This window comes from Colletotrichum higginsianum, chromosome 2 (genome assembly GCF_001672515.1).
Source record: "Colletotrichum higginsianum IMI 349063 chromosome 2, whole genome shotgun sequence".
Lineage (NCBI taxonomy): Eukaryota > Fungi > Ascomycota > Sordariomycetes > Glomerellales > Glomerellaceae > Colletotrichum > Colletotrichum higginsianum.
In genome coordinates, this window is record NC_030955.1 from 1,881,821 (window position 1) to 1,899,715 (window position 17,895).

Genomic DNA, 17,895 nt, shown 5'->3' on the forward strand with positions numbered 1-17,895 from the left:
GTGGATTGAGTTGACTGTGGTACCTGTGAACCGGGACGGATCGACGCCGCATGCACGTCATCAATGATGGCGGTACGCTTCTTAGGCTGAATCTCCAATGCAACCTTTGCGGGAATCCATCGTGTTCTCGGTAAGATATATACGAGACATTGCGGATTTCCGCCTCAAATCATGTGATTGCTCGTGTAGAGTGCTGGTAGTCAATAGTCGGGCGAGGGGTGGTAGGGAAGGAGGGATGTGAACAAAGGAGAGAGCCGTGTGTAAGTAAGACATGACGTTGGAACCAACACGATTGTGCCGGCGGTCCGCTCGAACATCTTGGCCTATTCCGCCCAGCTTGAGAGGCGGAGCCCCAGGAGGGGGCGGGGGACATGAAAACCAGAGCTGTATTGGGCTCAAGAGGATCAAGAAAGCTTTAGGTGAAAGAAAAATCACGAGGGGGGTTCAACTTTGCTGCAGCACGGCGATCGCCCGTATAGACGGTCTTTTGTCACCGGTCCTGCATGCCACAACATCATCCCGTTACCGTTGCTGAATAGAGACCAAGAAGGGCCAAGTTCTAGTTGAACGCGGGCAGGGCATCATGGCTGCTGGTCCTACCAGATAGGCCAGCAGAGACACCGAAAGAACCGAAGCTGCACTGTTCTCTGCGGGTTCTTGTACAGAGTTCCGTGGAACTCCGATAAAATGGTTTGAATGGATGGGTTGCGCCGGGACGTGCTCTCGTAACAGTATCGATTATGCGTGCTAGTAGTATCTATAGCGAAGCTGTTTGTCATGGTTCGAACCCCAGTAATGAAGCCATATCGTCCACCCCCTCCAGGACACGTCCGTCATCATCGTCGATGAATTACACACTAACCACAAACACCCGAGTTTGCAATCGAGTTCAAATCTCTCGGAACAACTCCCGCAATCACGGCATCTAGGATATCGTCAGCATGTGCATCACCAACCCTTGAAAAGGGGAGGGCTAAGCTCACCTCTGTAAGACCACCGATAATCATTAAGCTGCGCCTTCCACGTCCAAAACACCCACCCGGCAGTCGATCTCTCGTACGCGAGCACTTGGGCCGCGAACCATCTTCTGTAAAAGTCCTTTTGCGTGTTGCGGTTCCATCCGTCCGAGCTCTCGATCTCGTCGGGCGGGCTGATGCTCCACTCGCCTACGATGGTCGGTCCCGCGACGTCGCCGTTACGGTTATCGGCGCACGACGTCGAGATGTAGCTCTCGTGCGTCCAGGGCACATCGTTCTTGTTGGCCCACTTGAGGTAGCGGTGGTCGTCAAAGGCGGTGAAGTAGGTGTCGTCAAGGAACTCAACCGGGTTACCCGAGCCCCAGAGCGACGACATCATCTGGATGTGAACGTAGTTATTGGGCGTCACACCGAGGTCTCGCTCGACCTTGCGGATGGCCTTGGAACAAGTTAGCTCTATCGACGGAAGTTATAAAAGCGCCGACCAACGTTATAGGCGTTCTTGTAGAACGTGCTACGGAGGGATTGCACAGATGAGTCCCAGTTGGTGGGCTCGTTGACAAGCTGGATAGTGCCAACGTTTCGAAGCTCGCTGTGGTCGTGGGCAAGCTTCCTCAGAAACTCAAGAAACTTGATAGACCGACCGTACTGGTAGTCGTTGTAAAAGCCCGGGGACTGAGAAAACTACCAAAACGTCAGAAAAATCCTGAAGTGTGACAGAGACTGGTTATACCTGGCCGGTGAAAGAGTTTCTCGCAACTTGGGCTCCTGGGGCACCGTGCTGGCTTTCGAGGTGTTTAGTCGCACACAGCAGTCTTCATAAACTGGGGATACTCACTCCAGGATGATGTAAAAGCCACGATCACTGGCCCATCCACACAGACGGATCAAGTACTTCAAGGCCCCCTTGATCAAAAGGTTAGCGCCCGCTTCAGCTGAGGTTTGGAACGATATACAAACCCTTGGGAAGTGCTCCGAGTTCTTGTCGACCAACGTCTCGTCAAGCCAGTAGCCGAGGGGAATGCGAATGGTGTTGATACCATACCCCATCATCTCGTCGAGATCGCCCTCGGTGATCCACGTGTCCCAGTGCTTTTGGAAAGCCGCATCGGATCTCTCCTGGCCAGTGTTCATCACGCAGTCGAACTCGGACTGCTGTCCGCCACAGCCGATGTTGTTCCATTCGCCGTTGGCGATCCATGGCTCGAAAACGAACAGCGAACCCAGGTTCACGCCCCTGATCTTGCCGGAGGCCGTCCACCAACGCTTGCCAATGTCATCTGAATCGTCAATGGTGCTGGTGTTCTGCGAGTCGAAAAGACTAAAACCACGGGTGTCCAGCAGCTTCCTGGAACCGTCGCTCGGCAGCCACGCGTAAGAGAAGTGAGCGACGGCAGCAAGTGCCAAGAGACTGAGACGGACCATATTGGCGGTTCTATGCCTTGATGAACAGGCTATGGAGAAAGGCGTGCAAGGGAAACAGAACAGGTGGGATGGCCAGCAGTCTTAACAAGCTTCTGATGTCTAGAGCCCTGTGGGCGGGAACCATGATCCCAGCGTCCGCCGACTGCCCGCCGAAGCCATGGACTGTGAGATTGATATTGTTCAGGGGCGCAGCCGCGATGGGGTAGCACCGAATGCACCGAATGCACCGAGGTCAAGACGCTAATGCAGATGCTGATCATGGACGGAGGGCTGAACCTCTGGAAAGCCTCTCCAGTTCTCGAGGTCAAGCCGGTGCTGTTTTGGCCGGCTGTCGGTGTCTCGTCAGCACCTTGGCGGAACAAGCTATTCTGTGAGGCTATTCTGGGAAGGCACAGGGATTCCAACATGGAACGGACATGCGTGCATCCAATCTCGTCCCAAGCGGTGACAGGAGTTGGTGCCACCGTCGATGTTCCTGCATGCAAGCCCTCAGCTCCCTTAGCCAGCCACAAAGCAGGGAAATTGACGGCTGCCTGGAGATGGTCTCTGGCCCCCATTGCCTCATCAAGCTATGCTCTGCGGACGGGTTGCTGACTGGCCTGCCTTGGCTGCAGTGAAGGATCAGACACGAGACGGCTGGTCTCGAACGGTTGGCAACTCCTCCCCTTCGAGGTTTAGCGCCAGTTGCCGAACCTGGCAACTTTCGGGTCATCTTGCGGGGGTTTGGTCACTGTGCATACATGTCCTTAGCCATGAACCAACAGTACAGTCGACGCTGTGGTTGTTTTTAGAGCGCTGAAGGCTGCTGAGTTGACGACACCCACTAACTCACAACACCAGGTTCTACGCCCATAGCTTCCGGTTATTGTGCGGTTTTTAATATTGCCAGTCTTTCTATGTCATCGGCTTTAATACTCTGGGTCTTCATTTTTCCTTTCTTTTTGCCTTTTTTCTCTTCTCTTTTGGCGTATCCCAATCGTCATCAGAGAGGGTTTGGCGAACTCTGCGTCACGACCGGCCGAAATACACCGTCGCCTCTAAACGTCGTCATGGATCGTAGGGGGCATGAAATTTGTGCGGAAACAGTTAATTCTAACCTGGGAGCGATTTTTAAACGCTTCGAAATGTTCGGATGCGGGTTTGATTTTGCAAGAAAGACGCGTCTCGTCTTGAAGGGTGACTGCTGTCCATCCTCAAACGCCCGGAGTTAAACGACTAGAGTTGAAGGTCTACCGGTTGTTCACGACGGCTCTCGTTTAATTGTTTTCAAATTCCAAGAGCTGATACAATGTTCAGTCGAAGCTATCCCAATATTGACTGACCTCCCGGGTAAGTCTTGCGGCTGCCTAATATGACTTGAAGACGGTCTGACGAAGATTTACCCGGTCGCCACGTTTATGGAAGAGAAGGTACTCTAATTACAACAGAGACATTTCCCCGGGCAGGATACGTGCAAAAAGTACCCTCCAAGGAACATAAATATAACCAGCACATAACACCAGCATTGTTGTTGTTGCCGCTTCTCCCATCCATCCACGTCTCATCCTTATAAAAGGAGATGATGGATATCAGACAAGCAATGCTGCTCTTGAAAAGTCCAGATTGCAACGTAATTCTACGTCCCCTTGGATTGTTCAACGCTGGCAGAATGTCGGTATCATCTGATCCAAATGCAATGCCGACTCACCGAAGACGACCAAGTCGAGGACAAGAGACCGAAAGTGTCTCAAATCGGAAGAGGGAAAAGCTAGGATCGTGTTGAACTCGCTATAACGCCACCGTAGAGATGGCCTTTGGTGTTCGGACAAAGACAGTACTAGGCAGTTATAGAGTTCTCCCATATGCTTCCGTGACTCCGATAATGATTTGGCCCGGTCAATGGATATTCTACATCAGTATCACATGGCCAACATTCCCTCTGCGAGGACATGAATGAGTTCATACGCTGGTCCCAAAGTCTTTGTCGAAAAATCACGAAGAGAATTCCCAGGTGACGACCCAAGTATGGCAGCATAGTAGTAAAAGCAAGTCCATTGGAACCCAAACATATCTTGGTTACCCTCGCGTTTCAAACGGAAACAGCAAGCGTCCTTCTGGCCTGACCAACTTTCAAAGCCGATCAATCTTCTGCTCTCGACATCTTTCGTTGCAAAATAGAGGGTGAGCCACGGTGTCCTCGTCGAACCAAACATCTTAAACGGCGCTGCCGACCGAACCTTCTCTTGACGTGCACGTCATCCAGGAGGATGAGCAGCATCACTGAGGTCAATGCCTAATAAGGGACCGGGAATGTATCACGGTCTAGTTAGTGTCGGTCGTAACCATGGTCAAAGAGCGCCCTTCGATACCGACGGTATGGTGTTTGTCCTTCTGGGAGTAATACGATATCCTAAATGGCCGGGCGGTCCTTAAGAGCAGGTGTCGTGTGTTGCCTGTTTCCCCCTCGTCTGGCATGTTCAACACCTCTTCAACGCCCTCAACTTCCTCGTTGCGTTATGAAACACTCATGCAAAGAATGGAAAGCATATCAGGATAACAATATAGATTGGGCTTCGTTCATTGACCTCGATGCCCAAGTAGCGGTGATACTTGTTTTAGGGGCTTTGTGGGCGGTTACACCCCAGGCCGCATTCTACGCGGAACGCCTCTGGATATCTGCGTCCCCAACCGTCGTCCAATGTCTTCGGTGTAGTATATACATCCTAGTTATCGACTCTATGGCGTAGATGACAAAAAGTACGACGAATCTATTACAAAGCAAGGCTCACAGAGAAACCACAAGGCCTCCTCGCGTTGACTTCCGCTTTGCTTGCTAGAACAGGAGTTTGTCGTAATGCTTCCTGTGTAGGCCTCCTATTCATATTCAGCGCGCTTCGCGTCTGTCGTGAGCAACCAACGATTACTAGTGGAAGCAGACTGACATACGTCTCCCTAACCGGGGAGAGCTTCGCGGATTGGATATGAAAATCACTGACCCATTGTCATACAGTAGTCGCATTTCCACACTGCAGTAACGTGTAATATGGATGGGCATGCTCCAACATGAGGCTCGCTGTGAGCCCTGCTGCGGTTCTATTCATGGCTGTCACACCTTTCAAGGTGCTGTGTCCCTCACACTACAGTGTTGTTCAAACAAAAAGGGCGCCATAGGTACTGCCTCGGGCTTAGGCGTGTGCACCTGTAGGAATCGGATCTGTCTCGCTGAACGAAACATGTGATGAGATGCCAAGGACCTTTTTGAGGCTCGAGTTGCGATGTATTTGATCTGCAAACCCACCGGTCTCCCATCAGCGATGGTCCTGCGGTAGACATGAGGAGTCAGAGCAAGAACGGTAGTGTAAATAATCAATGCAAAAATTCAGGATCACTTCCTTGTCCAGCTAAAGCAAGTTGGCTAGTTTTACCTGCTCCGGTTCCGGGTCACCATGTCAATGATGAATGGGCCCGGCGTCAATGGACAACTTACAAAGGCTCTCGAGAAGAAGACATTCGTATAGATGCCACTCCGGTCGCTACTAGAAATAAACCCACGTTGTCATTTCATTGGAGTAGGCCAGTTGGCTGTTTGCCAATTTCGATTTTTCGCTGAACAGGCCATGTCGGTAGGGGAGGGGGGACGCCAAAAGAACTTCGAAACGGAACGTCGTATAGACAGCCCTGGACGGCCTCCTCAGCATGGGTTTTCCAGTATGCGGTCCCTTTCAAAAGGCTCATGCTCTCGGCGTCGTCTTTACGATGCCGCTGTTTGTCGTGGTGGTCGGACCACTCTTGCAGGGTCAACTGACAAAGGGACCATGGAAAATTTTCCAAAGTTCGTCCACGGTGAACAATCACGAGTTGGACTTCGTCGCCAAGGTCTCAGGCGCTGACGGTAGGCCGTCGATAGGCGCTTGTCTCCACCTGGTCGTACAGTCTCGTTTGGCGCAAACAATGGAATACGTAATAACGCCTTTAGCACAAGTGCGCCTGGAGCCAACGTGGCCAAGTTGACAAGTCACCAGCGATTATCGACGCACGCTCGCTCGTTTAATTCTCTATCAACTGCCAGGGTACAAGCACAACGTATAACAACAACGGCAGCGGGATGCATTCGGTGTCGTAGACGGATAACTGCAGTCTTGGACTCTTCGCTTTTAAGACTGGGAAAAGGCTGGCAGGGGGGCTTCTTCCCCAACCCCACTCGTCACGTCAGGTAAGCTGTTCGAGACTCCAAGCTGATGAAAAGGAATAGTCCACTTGGATAGATGGGGCTTGCGGTGAGGCTGTGTTCATTACTCCTCTTTCTACCGTTCATCGGCGGGCTCGGTTCGGGGCCACAAACCATCCCGTGCCCACGGCTTCCCTTACGACCTTCTTGATTGAGATGGCGGTTACCTTGATATCCATTGGTTGGGTGGCTCCTGTGCCTTGATCTAGAGCCATCCAGAAGATGCCGTCTTTGCCGACGACCTCCAGTGTCCTCCGATGTCAACATAATGGAGAGAGAGAAGGAGAGAGTAGACAAGCCTGTAGTTTAGTTAGGTTGTATTATTCTCCGACGGGGTTTCCCTCTTGCATGCAACAAAAGCGGATACATGACGGACGCCCTGGGGGCGTGGCACGCCGAGAGGTGTGAGGGGGCTGAGGTTGGTTTGGACTGCCTCTGCTTGCTTGCATCGCCTGGAGTGGATTGCAAGCAGTCTCGCTGACAATGATCAAAGAGCCAGTGAGTGGCAGATGAGGAACTGCCGGTGATAATCAAAGATCGGCGGCAATAAGAGCGGCTAATCGGACGGCACATTTGTGACAGCAAGGCTCGTCTCGGTCAAAGTTTACCTTTTCAAGCGGGCCGATCGGTAACACCAATGTGTCCCCCTTCCCCCCCCGGAGCATTCTCCTTCTTTTGTGGAAAATGGCCATTTTCCTGACGAGGACGTAGTCAAGCACAGTCGCATTCATGGCTGGTAAAATGACGCCACATTCTGTTGTCGACTTCAAGAGTCTACCGGCCTAAGCTGACCTGTCAAACAAGGCAGGGCAGGGCGAGCGTTCAGCGACAGCGCAACAGCCAGCTGGATGGTAGGGCGGCGCGGAAATGGCGTTCACTCAAGCTTTCCAAGAAAGTTCCAAGAGATTGGGCGAGGCCGCTAGAGGTTGGGAGCGCGGGTGTGTGGCACTGGGCTTGGGCTGCAATCTTAGCTGCACAGACACGGACCGGACCACTAGACCGTCAGCCCGCTCTCGCTGATACGTGAACTCCTTGACAGGCCCGACGCACAAGATCAACCCTCCAAGGCCGCGAGCAAGGCGACATTTAAACGGCGAACCGCTGTTACAGGGTCGAATACTGATATATCATATGGCGGCACTAAGGGTCGTTTTTCTGGGGAATGGAGAGCGAGGAGGGTCCATGCCCCCCTGGTAGGCATGGCGTGATGGTCGGGGTAAGTGTCTGATGGCACCAAGGCATGTTCAATGTCTTACAGACCGGATATCGCGGAGAAAGCTCCGTTTTGCAAAAAACCGCACGTTGGAGAACGTTTAGTTAAGACCGAAAGCCGTGATCCACTCGGAAAGGGGGACCGGCGAATGGCGGCGACCCCAATGCACCTTTTACAAAGGGCCTGATGGCCTGCTTCGCCCAGTCGTCAATAGATAGGTACCTAGTTGGAGTCTGGCTTGTCAAGCGCTGTCGGCTGGCTGCCAAACTAGAAGCTATTGACCGGGGCTGTATGTGTGGTCACCAAGCGAAGGGAACGGCCGAGTAGGATCCACTTGCAAAAGATCCTTCGAAGGGGGATTGCCAATGAGCTCGGCCAAGAACAGGAGACCCGAGACAGGTGTTAAGTGTGTGCGAGGGTGGCAGGTGGTTCGGGCCAGCCGCCGCTCGCAGCGCTTGCTGTTTGTCAGTTCGTGTTTGCCTCCGCCTTCCCATCCTGCCATCAAGCCAGCAGGTTGCGCGTGTTGAGCACGCAAACTATCAGAATGTGTCTGGTATTGACAAAAGACACACGGCATCTTGACCCGTTTCAGCGAAGGAGGTCCAAGCCTCGGAGACAGGTCTCTCGGCCGATTATCGTGTCTAAGCCGGCTGAAGGGAGGATCGCCACGCCACGTGCGTCGTGTTTGGCCATTGCTGCAGTTTCGTCGCCGCGCTGAGCCATTCCCTCGCGAACCAATGCGATGCCCTGCAATGTAGAGGCAAGAAGCCTTCGAGACATCACCGTGATGCCGTTGATGACGACGGAAATGGGGGAAGGCCGCAGAAGACGGTTCGAGAGTCAGGGGGCAAGCATGGCGACATGGATGAGGGAAATGCTTGGTTGTGCGGCAGGAGGGCGGGATAGGTAGCGGTGATTGGGGAATGATGAATGAGCAACGAGCGTTGGATGGGAAATGGACATGCCGGCGGATATCTGAACCTGTTTTGTCTTGGCCATGGTGTCAGGGGTTTGGGGCCACGGCGAGCGCGGGAGGCAAATGCGTGTGTGCATTTATTTGTCTGCATTGTACGGTATTCGTATGTGTGAGCGAGTTAGGTAGGCAAGTGCCATCGTCTGTCGTTCGTTGTCTTGTTGGATCTCATTGGCGGCCAAAGTCGTTCAAATGGTTCTTTTCAGCCTGTATAACTCTGCTCTTGTTGTTGCTTAGAAAGCACAACAGTGTTACAGGCATCAATCAGCATCCGGGATGGGGACGTATTGATGCAGAGGACTCTTTACATACCTTACCTACCTGAGTATTCGTACTCACTTGCGGCAGTACCTGGCACCTCTCATGGCAGAAGCACTACAAGTACATTGCGGAGCCCCATCCCCTGCTTCAGCTGGAGCCCACCCACCTGATATTTAGCTTGGAATTTACCTGAACCCGAGGGGGATGGGCTCCGTTCAATATGAGGTATACCGTATCCACGGCCAGTCGGCAAGTGTCAGTTTTCGGTCTGGTTCCGCACGGATTTCGTTTATTTCCGAGATGGCCTTTGGACGGAATGGCACGCACATCAAAGTACCTAGGTAGATATGTACGGAGTCCCCAAGGAGCAGAGCAGAGGCAAAAAAAACCAAAAAAAACCACGCTGGGGCGACTTTCTCCGGGATTGCGATTGGGAAAGTCTGCAACTACCTGTTTACAAGTACATTGATATTCCTACTTACCTCCTGGCATCTTAGCGAATAGAAATGCAAGTGTTTCTCGCCAGGACCTTTTTTACTTAAATTTTTCTCTCCGTCGGGTCGCGTCCGACTCGTGCACGGAAAGTGGACGCAGGAGAAGGCACAGAAGGCGGGCCTACGCTGGGCTAGACCCCCGCCTTTTTGTGCCGTGATGCCGTAACTGGTGCCATCGGGAAAGCACCCATGAGGCAGCTGACCTTTGCGGCTGGTACCTTCCCAGCATAATAAGGAAGGTGAGTACTTTCAAAGGTTCCCAAGGGGGGAGGGAGGTGGCTCGCTCGACAGAAGTACCCTACCTTCCCGTGCTGACCGTCGCCCGGTGGTCCTTTTGGAGCTTGAACGCTGCATCTCTTTCACCAATAACCTCCTTTCCCGTCCAAGAACTTTTCTTTACTGCCTCCTGCGGCCTGCCTATCCACTACAATTTAGAGGGCCATTTCTTCCTTGCATCCGATACATTGCACCTCGTGATTTTGCGTCCTGTGCGTCCACCTCGATTCGCCATCCCGTCTTCGTCGAATCGTTGATGCACTGGCCGCGCTCGGTCCAAACAGTGTGTAGTGGAAGACCAACGGACATGTTGCGTGGGCAGAATCAACGCAGTCTTCATATTGATAAGATAAGGTATCATGTATCTCTACAGTGACGGCCCACCACCGTCTGGTAAGTCCGTCTCCAACTTCTGGGTTTGGGCAGGTTGCATCAGCGGCCTCGAGGCCCAGAGTCCTCGAGTCCGCGCCACCCCTGTCGTCGCATGTCGTTCACCTCCCAAGAATGGTTAGTCTTGTTGACAAAAGGCCTCGGTCCACTCGGTGCTGTTGTTGCTTTCAACCTTTTGCAAGGGCCCTTTTGATTTCCCAAACGGATGAACCACTGGCCAGTCAGGGGCCAAGAATCACTCATGGACCAGTGAGCACTGTGAGTTCGTCTTGACGATCATCGGCACCGACGTCGCCCTAAACCTGCGCTTGCCGTTGCTTGATGGCCACCTCCTTGTCAACCCCATCCACCACCACCACCACTCGCCCGTCTACCGTCTACCGTCCGCTGTTTGCTGTTTGCTGTTTGCCTGCCTGCCTGAACCTCGAGCAACAATGAAGCAAGCGCACCAGGAACATTCTCCAAGTACTCTCTCTAATACCGCCTGCTTTCAGCTAAACCGCGTCGTACGAATACACACATACAATCGCATTCGTGCGAATCCGCCAAATCGCCCCAGAGCAGGCCAAGCACATCTCAAAGATCTCGCGTCCTGTACGTACCTTCCTCACACCCCTCGACCAGGGGGGCATTGCTACGTCTACGCCTGCCGCACGGCCGGAATCCGAGCCTCCATCTCTTTTCTCCTCCTCCTCTCCATTATCAAATCGCCCAATACTCGCAAAAGGTCCGACAGGCACCGACTGTGTTCGTAGTGCGCGCACGCTTTCGCATGGGGAACGAGAACCACGATTCGGTCGCACTCTTGATCCGTCCGGCACCTCTTTCTCTGGGCTCACACCTCGGCGCCCTTCCATGACTTCAATCCATCATCCGTCTCTGATCACTACCGCTCGTGCGGCCCTCAGGAACACACCAATTACTGTACACGCTCTTCGCGCGCCTTTGGTTTCTGTTACCCTATTCTATCTCCATACCACGCTGCCCTTGTCAGCGACGCAACCGCCTTCCCACCCATAGCTCTTCAACAAGCCCTGTCCTGACCTGAACCGACGTCCGATGCGCAAGAGATCCGCCCCCAGAGCCAAGTTCCCCCTGCGGCCCTTGCCATTCAAGCCAGACTTGCTGCCCTCGCTGGGCCGTCCTGGGCATCATCGTCTCCGGCCTCTCACGCTTCTTCGGCCCTGCGTGGGGATCGGTCCCCTCACATCCGCGTTGCATGGTTTTCATCATCGGGCTTCCTATTCAGTCCAACCTTGTTAAGCGGCTCTTTCGCTGGCACACTACTCGATGACTCGACGCCTCCCGTTTCGTTTCACCCCTCCCGCCAGCCCACACCAAACTTGCAACCTTGCCCTTCCATCCTACCTCATCTCTCTGGTACGGCTCTGCTCTGTTCTGCTCTGTTCTGTGCGGTGCCTACTTGTCTCGCAAAGCGCAAACGGACAACTGACGTTGACCGCCCGGTCGTTGGAGCGAGGCGTACTTGGACCTGTCGCTCACTGCCACCGCTTTCTCGCTTCTCGGCACATCACTCGCTCACCAGTCCACCCTTTCTCATCACCGCACCACCGAGGGCTCCAGTCCTTCTCCATAACGACGCATCCGTTCTTGACTGGATTAACCCACTCCCCCGATCTCATCTCATCTACCGGTCTCGTTCCAGGGCCCTTTTACATTTGTTTTACGTTACTCTGCCCCGTGCGGCCCTAAGACAGAGCCGCCGACAAAAGGTCCTCAACATGAAGATTTGCGGGTCAGCATAACCCCCGGGCCAAGCACATCTCGTGAAATCCCCGTCGTGAAGGGAACCCGTCCGAGACAGACGCACGGGAACGGGCCTCTGCCTCCGCTGCCACCCGCCGCTCGGTGATCCTGGCCTGACACGAATCGCTTGTTGCCGGCTAGCTATATACTCCTGCCATATAAAACCTCTTCCGCCCCATGGATCCCCGCAGCCACCAACGCGGAAATGGACCATCTACTACCGATGCCCAGCCGCCGCCTCTCCGGCGGCGACTATCGATGGAGGAGGATTACTTCTACCAGGAAGTCATGACTTCCCCTTTCCGACGACCTTCACAACCGCCCCCCTACGAGCGGGACGCCAAACCAAAACGACCGTTGGCCGGCAGAGACGACGTCCAGCATGGAATGGAGGAAGGTCTGCCAGGCTATTCGTGCGACATCGAGCTGGAGGGCGTATGGGTGAAGAAGATGGAGATTGAGAACACCACAAAAAGGGCCGAGGATCGGAACTGGCACACAGCCTTTGTGCAACTACGGGGTACCGCCTTGAACTTCTACAACGTGAAGAAGGACTGGGGATGGGGTAGGACAAGGGACGGACCGACCATCTCCCCAGACAACCCGCCCTGGGTGCGGAAAGCCTCTCTCGACAAAGCATACAGTCTCCAGCATGCAGACGTCGGAATTGCTGCCGACTACAAGAAGTAGGTCGCCCTGATTCTCAGCCTCATCCCATGCCAAGACATGCCAAGAAACTGACTCTCACAAAGGAGGCGATATGTCATCCGTGTCAGAGCAGAGACGGACCAGTTTCTCCTCTCATGCATTGAGCTGAGCACCATGGTGAAGTGGTTGGAAGCCCTCTTCGCCGCCATCGATGTCGCCGCCCCGATCGACGACCGTGACTACCCTCGCGATCAGAGCATCCCCCGCATTCAACGCATCCGCTGGTTTCGCGGCCAGACGCCAGCGCAGACGAACAATTATCCCGTACCGACGCCACGCCCACTGAGTCCCGAGCTTCGCCGCGTGACTTCTGTCGAAGTTTCCGAACCTTTCCCTTCATCATCAGTGATGGAGGCCATCTTGGACGAACCCGTCATCGATGAGAGCCCCATTGGCGAGGGCGGAACTGCTGTCGTCGACACCGATTCCATCTACGGTCCGGGGCCCGCTCGGAACGAGCAAATCAGCAGCCGCTTATCGACGACGTCGTATCCCAATGAGGCCATCGACCCAGACACAGGCAAATGGGCACCCGAGCACCAATGGACAGCTGCCCATGACTTGTTGTATGCCAAGCTTTGCTACTCGGTTCTCTTGTTCAAGAGCCCACGGAAGTCCAACTACATAATCAGCAAGGGAAAGCAATGGTTCGTGGACTGGGCGACGGGCCGCATGGTCCGGGTCCTGCCGCCGGCATACGGCGAGATCGACTTCTTTGGCCCTTGGCAAGTCATCCACACGGAAAACAGGAGGATTTAAAGGGGTTCCTGCCCCTTCCTCACTTCTACTGCACATATACATACCCCGTGCTCTCCACAGCGAGAGCCTTTTTTGCATTGTCACGAGGAAGAATCGCAAGATTCAACGACACGAATTTACCATACCCTGAAGCGGGGAAGACGGTACGGCGACCAAAACAAAAGTTGGGTGGGACGGCGCGGCATTTGCATTTGGATAGTCGTTTCTCTCTTGCTCTCCATATGTCTTATTTTGTACCTCTTTTTTTGTCCTCTATGACGGGCGAAGACGAGAGAGCATTACCAGCCGTGCATAACATTGGGCGGAGTTGTCGAAGGCAGCAAGCCAATTTTTTTGCTGCCACTTTTCATTTGCGGTATTTGTTGCATTATATGAAACTTTAGCGTGGGCATCGCAAAAGCCTCGGCAGCAAGTGTGCTCGTTGACGATGGGAGACCTAAGCTCCTGTTGCTATCGCCACAGCTAGTCACCCAGCATTCCCAAATACATCATGTTTCAGAATTCTGACCAACACTTTCTGGCATTTGTTGAGCTGATTCAACGACATCATGTGCCATGGTGAAAGCTATACCTGCCAGACCAAACCTTGCAGCACACGTCTGGTATTTGTCAATTATGGAAAGAAAAGTATGTTGTTCGTTAGGTTCTTCATGCAAAGCCTGAACTCCGGTGAATGTCCGTACGCCATTGCTTCACTCATATCGGCTATGAAAAATGCCCGATGAGAGCCTGAAGCCTTCGGTAATGTCAAAGTGGTATCTCGTGCATCACATAAAAACAATGTCTGCGAAAAGCGTTTTCCGTTTTCCAGGTCCACGGGACCGGGGACACCCGCCCCCTCCCCCTAGGTCTCCTGGGCTCTTCCTCACGACATACGCGACATCTGGGCCTCGGAGGCGCGCGCCTCAGCGGCCAGCTCGGGCGCAACGTCCACCAGCATGGCATTGGCGCCGTCAATGTCGGCGACGTGGTTCTCGAGCTGGGCAAGGAGGGCGTCGATCTCGGCGCGCTGAGCTTGGATGGCGGCGAAGAGGGACTCGTTGGAAGCCTGAGTGTTTTGGAGGCGAGCGTTGAGGTGGGACTGCTGAGATGCAAGGCGCGGGGCGAGGTGGGCGGCGAGGACGTCGTCTGGGGGTAGGAGATGTGGTCTGTTCCAAAAGGGGAAAGGGAAAGATGGACGTCAGCTTGGGAAGACAGCTTGACAAAAAGACAAAGAGGGGGGGAAGCATACGGAATTGGTTCTTCTGCCGAGAGGCCGCTTTCTTGTCTCCTACGTTCTGCGTCGCTGACGAGGTTCTCGAATTCGTTCAATTTCCGGATGACGTCGCGATCGTCGAGGATCGACTGGAAGTCCTTCTGCAGCGTGGTCCATCGTAGTTAGCCAGGCTGTCCGTCCTCTGATGCTACAGACAATGCTTTTGTCTTCTTCTTCTTCTTTTCGCAAGGCGCACAGGCCCGAGGGAATGAAAGCCAGCGACCATGAGAGAGAAAGAACGGGGAACAGGGGGACAAGGGACAACGCACGTTGCACCTCTCTTCAAGGTAGTCGACCATCTGCTTCTGGACGTTGCGCAGGGTATTGGGCGCATGCGCGGCGATAGTCGGGAAGCAGGCGGCGAAATTGTCGTAGGCAACCTTTTGGAGGGTCCGCTGGAGGGCGAGATCGTAGAGTTGCGTGAAGCGGGTGGCGCGCGGACCGGGGGTCACGAGGGCGTGCTTCTGCGGGAGGGGAGGGGAGGCTGGCGGCTGCTCTTGTTCCTGCTCCTGTTGTTGCCGCTGTACCGCTGTCGTTGTTTCTTCTGTCGTCGGTGTTGCGGCGGCCGTGTGCGTTCCGGGCTCCGCTGGCGGCGGGGGTTGGACGGCGTGGTCTTGGGCCTGTGTTTGTGTTGATGTCTGGTGAGGCTCGGGCTGGGAGGGAGGGTGTTGCTGATGTTGGTTGTCTTGGTCCGGGGCGGACATTGTGGGCGATTGGTGTGTGTCGCGTTCCGGTTGTTGATGTTGTTATCGCTGTGGGAGGTCGAGTGGGTTGGGGGACGCTGTACAGTGGTTGATGTGTTTTGCGACTCGAGGTGTGAAATACGATGGGGGTTGTCACTGGTGTTGCCGACCTGAGACGCGTTTTCGGCGGTTGTAGTGGGGGATGGAGCAGACAGCGCCGCGAATGCGACGGAAGTTCACGTGCAGGCCGCAGGCCGCAGGCTTGGCCCCATGGTACTGTCTTGGCGGCGGGATGAACCGCCAAGGAACAGAAAACTGGACGGGTGTGGCGCTCTTCCGCGCACATCCATGTCGTCAACCCGTTGAATGTTGGAATTCTCAACTAACTTTTCTCTCCCAATATGTGTCGGGACGGCGCAAAATGACATATCGCCGCAGAGCCATATGGAAGGCTTCTGTAGAATGAGTATGCACATCATGCACAACACAGGCTTTCGGGCTAACTCCCTTCTATATCCTCTCCGTGGTAGATCCGTCAGTACAGACGCCGCGCGCTTGGCGCAGTTCGCAATGATTATTGATACGAACGACCGCCTCCCCAGGTTCGACCGATGCTGCTCAACGCGCTGCTAGTCCCCCTGCAGTACAGTAATCCGTCTTTGCTTGGTCGGTGACAAGAATTTCGTGAGAGGCCAAGGGTTCCGCCGTAGTAAAAACCTGTCTACTACAATGCCTGTGTGCGACCCACGCACCCGCCATCATGGAGTAATCATGCTCCGCGACGAGATTCGAGATGATCCTACCTATTGACCACGAGCTCTTATCTTCTTCTAGTCTATTTAAATACATGCCGAGTCCCCGCAGTTCGTCTGATAGCAACTGGGAACAATCCAACCGTAGGTCATTCCATCAAACAATGCTTCTTTAGCGGCTCGCCCCCTTTCAGCCCTCTTCGAGATGGCACATTGGTTCAACTCGGTTCCTTACGCAAGGTTGGTCGCCGAGAGAACTCACCTTCTGCGTACCCGGCCACAGATCTAGGATTTCAAGTCGCAGCTGACGATGTCCAATGTCGGGTCGGAGACCTGGTACACCAAGCACGCGGGCCCCCAGTTCGGCACGACCAGGGCCTGGCTCACCGACGCGATGGACGCCTGGCTCGACCTCGACTGAATGACGCAGGAGAAGCGCATCAACTCGTTCCCTAACTTTAAGCTCACGGTCAACGACATGAAGGTCAAGCCCACGGACATCCACCTCCTCGCCCTCTTTTCCGCAAACAAGGACGCTCTCCCGCTGTTGTCCCTGCACAGGTGGTCTGGATCGTTTCTCAACTTCCTCCCGCTGCTGGACCTCCTCCGGTCGAAGTACACTCCGGGCACGTTGCCTTACCACGTCATCGTCCCCTCCCTGCCTCACTACGGACTCCGGCGGTCCTCTGGATATCGAACTCACCGTGGATGCTGCGGCGCGGCTCTTAAACCGGCTCATGATTGATCTCGGCTTCAACGCCGGCTACGTCGCCCAGGGCGGCGACATCAAAACTTCCTGACGAGGATTCTCTCGGCGACGTGATCGAGTGCAAAGCTTTCCACAGCAACTTCACGGCAAATATTCGCAGTGGCCGCTTTACTGACCATCAATAGTCAACATGCTCGCGCCAAGGTCTCCATATGAGATCCTCGACCAGGAGAACCTCACCCAGGCAGAGGTCGAGCACGTGCAGCGGATGTACGACTTCAGCGTTACCGGCTCGTCCTCTATCCTGGAACAGGGCCTACGACCTTCGACTATATGCTTCGTCCTCTTGTCCTCGTCATTCGCGAAGCTAGCACGGTACATGTCAAGAAAACAAGCTACAAGTTTTGCGGTCATACGGGCAGCCATGACTGACATGGCCGTGTGCCCTAGGATCGGGGAGAAGTTCATTGAGTGGTCCGACTCTCGGTACCCCTTGCCTCTGGACACCGCCCTGGCGCTAGTCGGTTTCTACTGGTACACGAAGACCTACCCGAGGAGCCTGTACCTGTATCACTACATCGCTGAAGCGGAGGCCTCGGACGTTCTCTTCGCCGTGCCGACCTCGAGGGAGAAGTCCTTCGGGTACTCGGTGTTTCCCGCCGAGAACATCCTCGTGCCGGAGGCGGGGGCTAAGCAGGTCTATCCCGACTTGGCGTTTTACGAGAGGAACGAAAAGGTAAAACAGGCCTGTCTTGTCCTTCCGAGCTCCCCACAAGGTCAGGCTACATTCTCGTCGTGTTGCTTGCTGATATTTGCTAACCAGCAGAGCAGAGTGCGGCAACCAGGGTAGGCACTTTGCAGCCCTCGAACAACCCCAACTCTTTTTTGCAGAACATGGAACAGTTCTCAGCCATAGCGAGGCCCCTGACCGGCCTTTGATGTCCAATTAAGCCCATCCATCGGTGGCTCTGTTGTGGTATACCAATCCTAAACTACTGCTACTCCGTAGGTATACATTTGTTGCGCAGCACAAACCAGTTGGGAAG

At 54.3% G+C, this 17,895-nt stretch overlaps 6 protein-coding genes across 6 annotated transcripts; 3 read left to right on the forward strand and 3 right to left on the reverse strand.

Annotated features, from left to right (window-relative positions):
* Positions 1-857: 857 nt before the first annotated feature.
* Positions 858-2,402, reverse strand: CH63R_02325 (Endo-beta-1,6-glucanase; the record flags this gene model as incomplete). The annotated part of the gene is made up of 6 exons (XM_018297300.1): positions 858-925; positions 984-1,416; positions 1,467-1,661; positions 1,711-1,762; positions 1,816-1,883; positions 1,938-2,402. 6 exons carry the CDS (start codon positions 2,400-2,402, stop codon positions 858-860), a joined length of 1,281 nt encoding a protein of 426 aa, XP_018162116.1.
* Positions 2,403-5,496: 3,094 nt separating this feature from the next.
* CH63R_02326 (uncharacterized protein) lies at positions 5,497-6,079 on the reverse strand (the record flags this gene model as incomplete). The annotated part of the gene is made up of 2 exons (XM_018297301.1): positions 5,497-5,701; positions 5,934-6,079. 2 exons carry the CDS (start codon positions 6,077-6,079, stop codon positions 5,497-5,499), a joined length of 351 nt encoding a protein of 116 aa, XP_018162117.1.
* Positions 6,080-12,160: 6,081 nt separating this feature from the next.
* On the forward strand, positions 12,161-13,450 carry CH63R_02327 (PH domain-containing protein; the record flags this gene model as incomplete). The annotated part of the gene is made up of 2 exons (XM_018297302.1): positions 12,161-12,669; positions 12,736-13,450. The coding sequence occupies 2 exons, from the start codon at positions 12,161-12,163 to the stop codon at positions 13,448-13,450; spliced, it is 1,224 nt and encodes a 407-aa protein (XP_018162118.1).
* Positions 13,451-14,315: 865 nt separating this feature from the next.
* On the reverse strand, positions 14,316-15,409 carry CH63R_02328 (Mind kinetochore complex component; the record flags this gene model as incomplete). The annotated part of the gene is made up of 3 exons (XM_018297303.1): positions 14,316-14,598; positions 14,682-14,806; positions 14,975-15,409. The coding sequence occupies 3 exons, from the start codon at positions 15,407-15,409 to the stop codon at positions 14,316-14,318; spliced, it is 843 nt and encodes a 280-aa protein (XP_018162119.1).
* A 1,152-nt stretch (positions 15,410-16,561) lies between these two features.
* CH63R_02329 (Epoxide hydrolase) lies at positions 16,562-16,885 on the forward strand (the record flags this gene model as incomplete). Its single annotated transcript, XM_018297304.1, has 1 exon — positions 16,562-16,885. One exon carries the CDS (start codon positions 16,562-16,564, stop codon positions 16,883-16,885), a length of 324 nt encoding a protein of 107 aa, XP_018162120.1.
* Positions 16,886-17,039: 154 nt separating this feature from the next.
* On the forward strand, positions 17,040-17,788 carry CH63R_02330 (Epoxide hydrolase; the record flags this gene model as incomplete). Its single annotated transcript, XM_018297305.1, has 2 exons — positions 17,040-17,585; positions 17,741-17,788. 2 exons carry the CDS (start codon positions 17,040-17,042, stop codon positions 17,786-17,788), a joined length of 594 nt encoding a protein of 197 aa, XP_018162121.1.
* Positions 17,789-17,895: the final 107 nt, after the last annotated feature.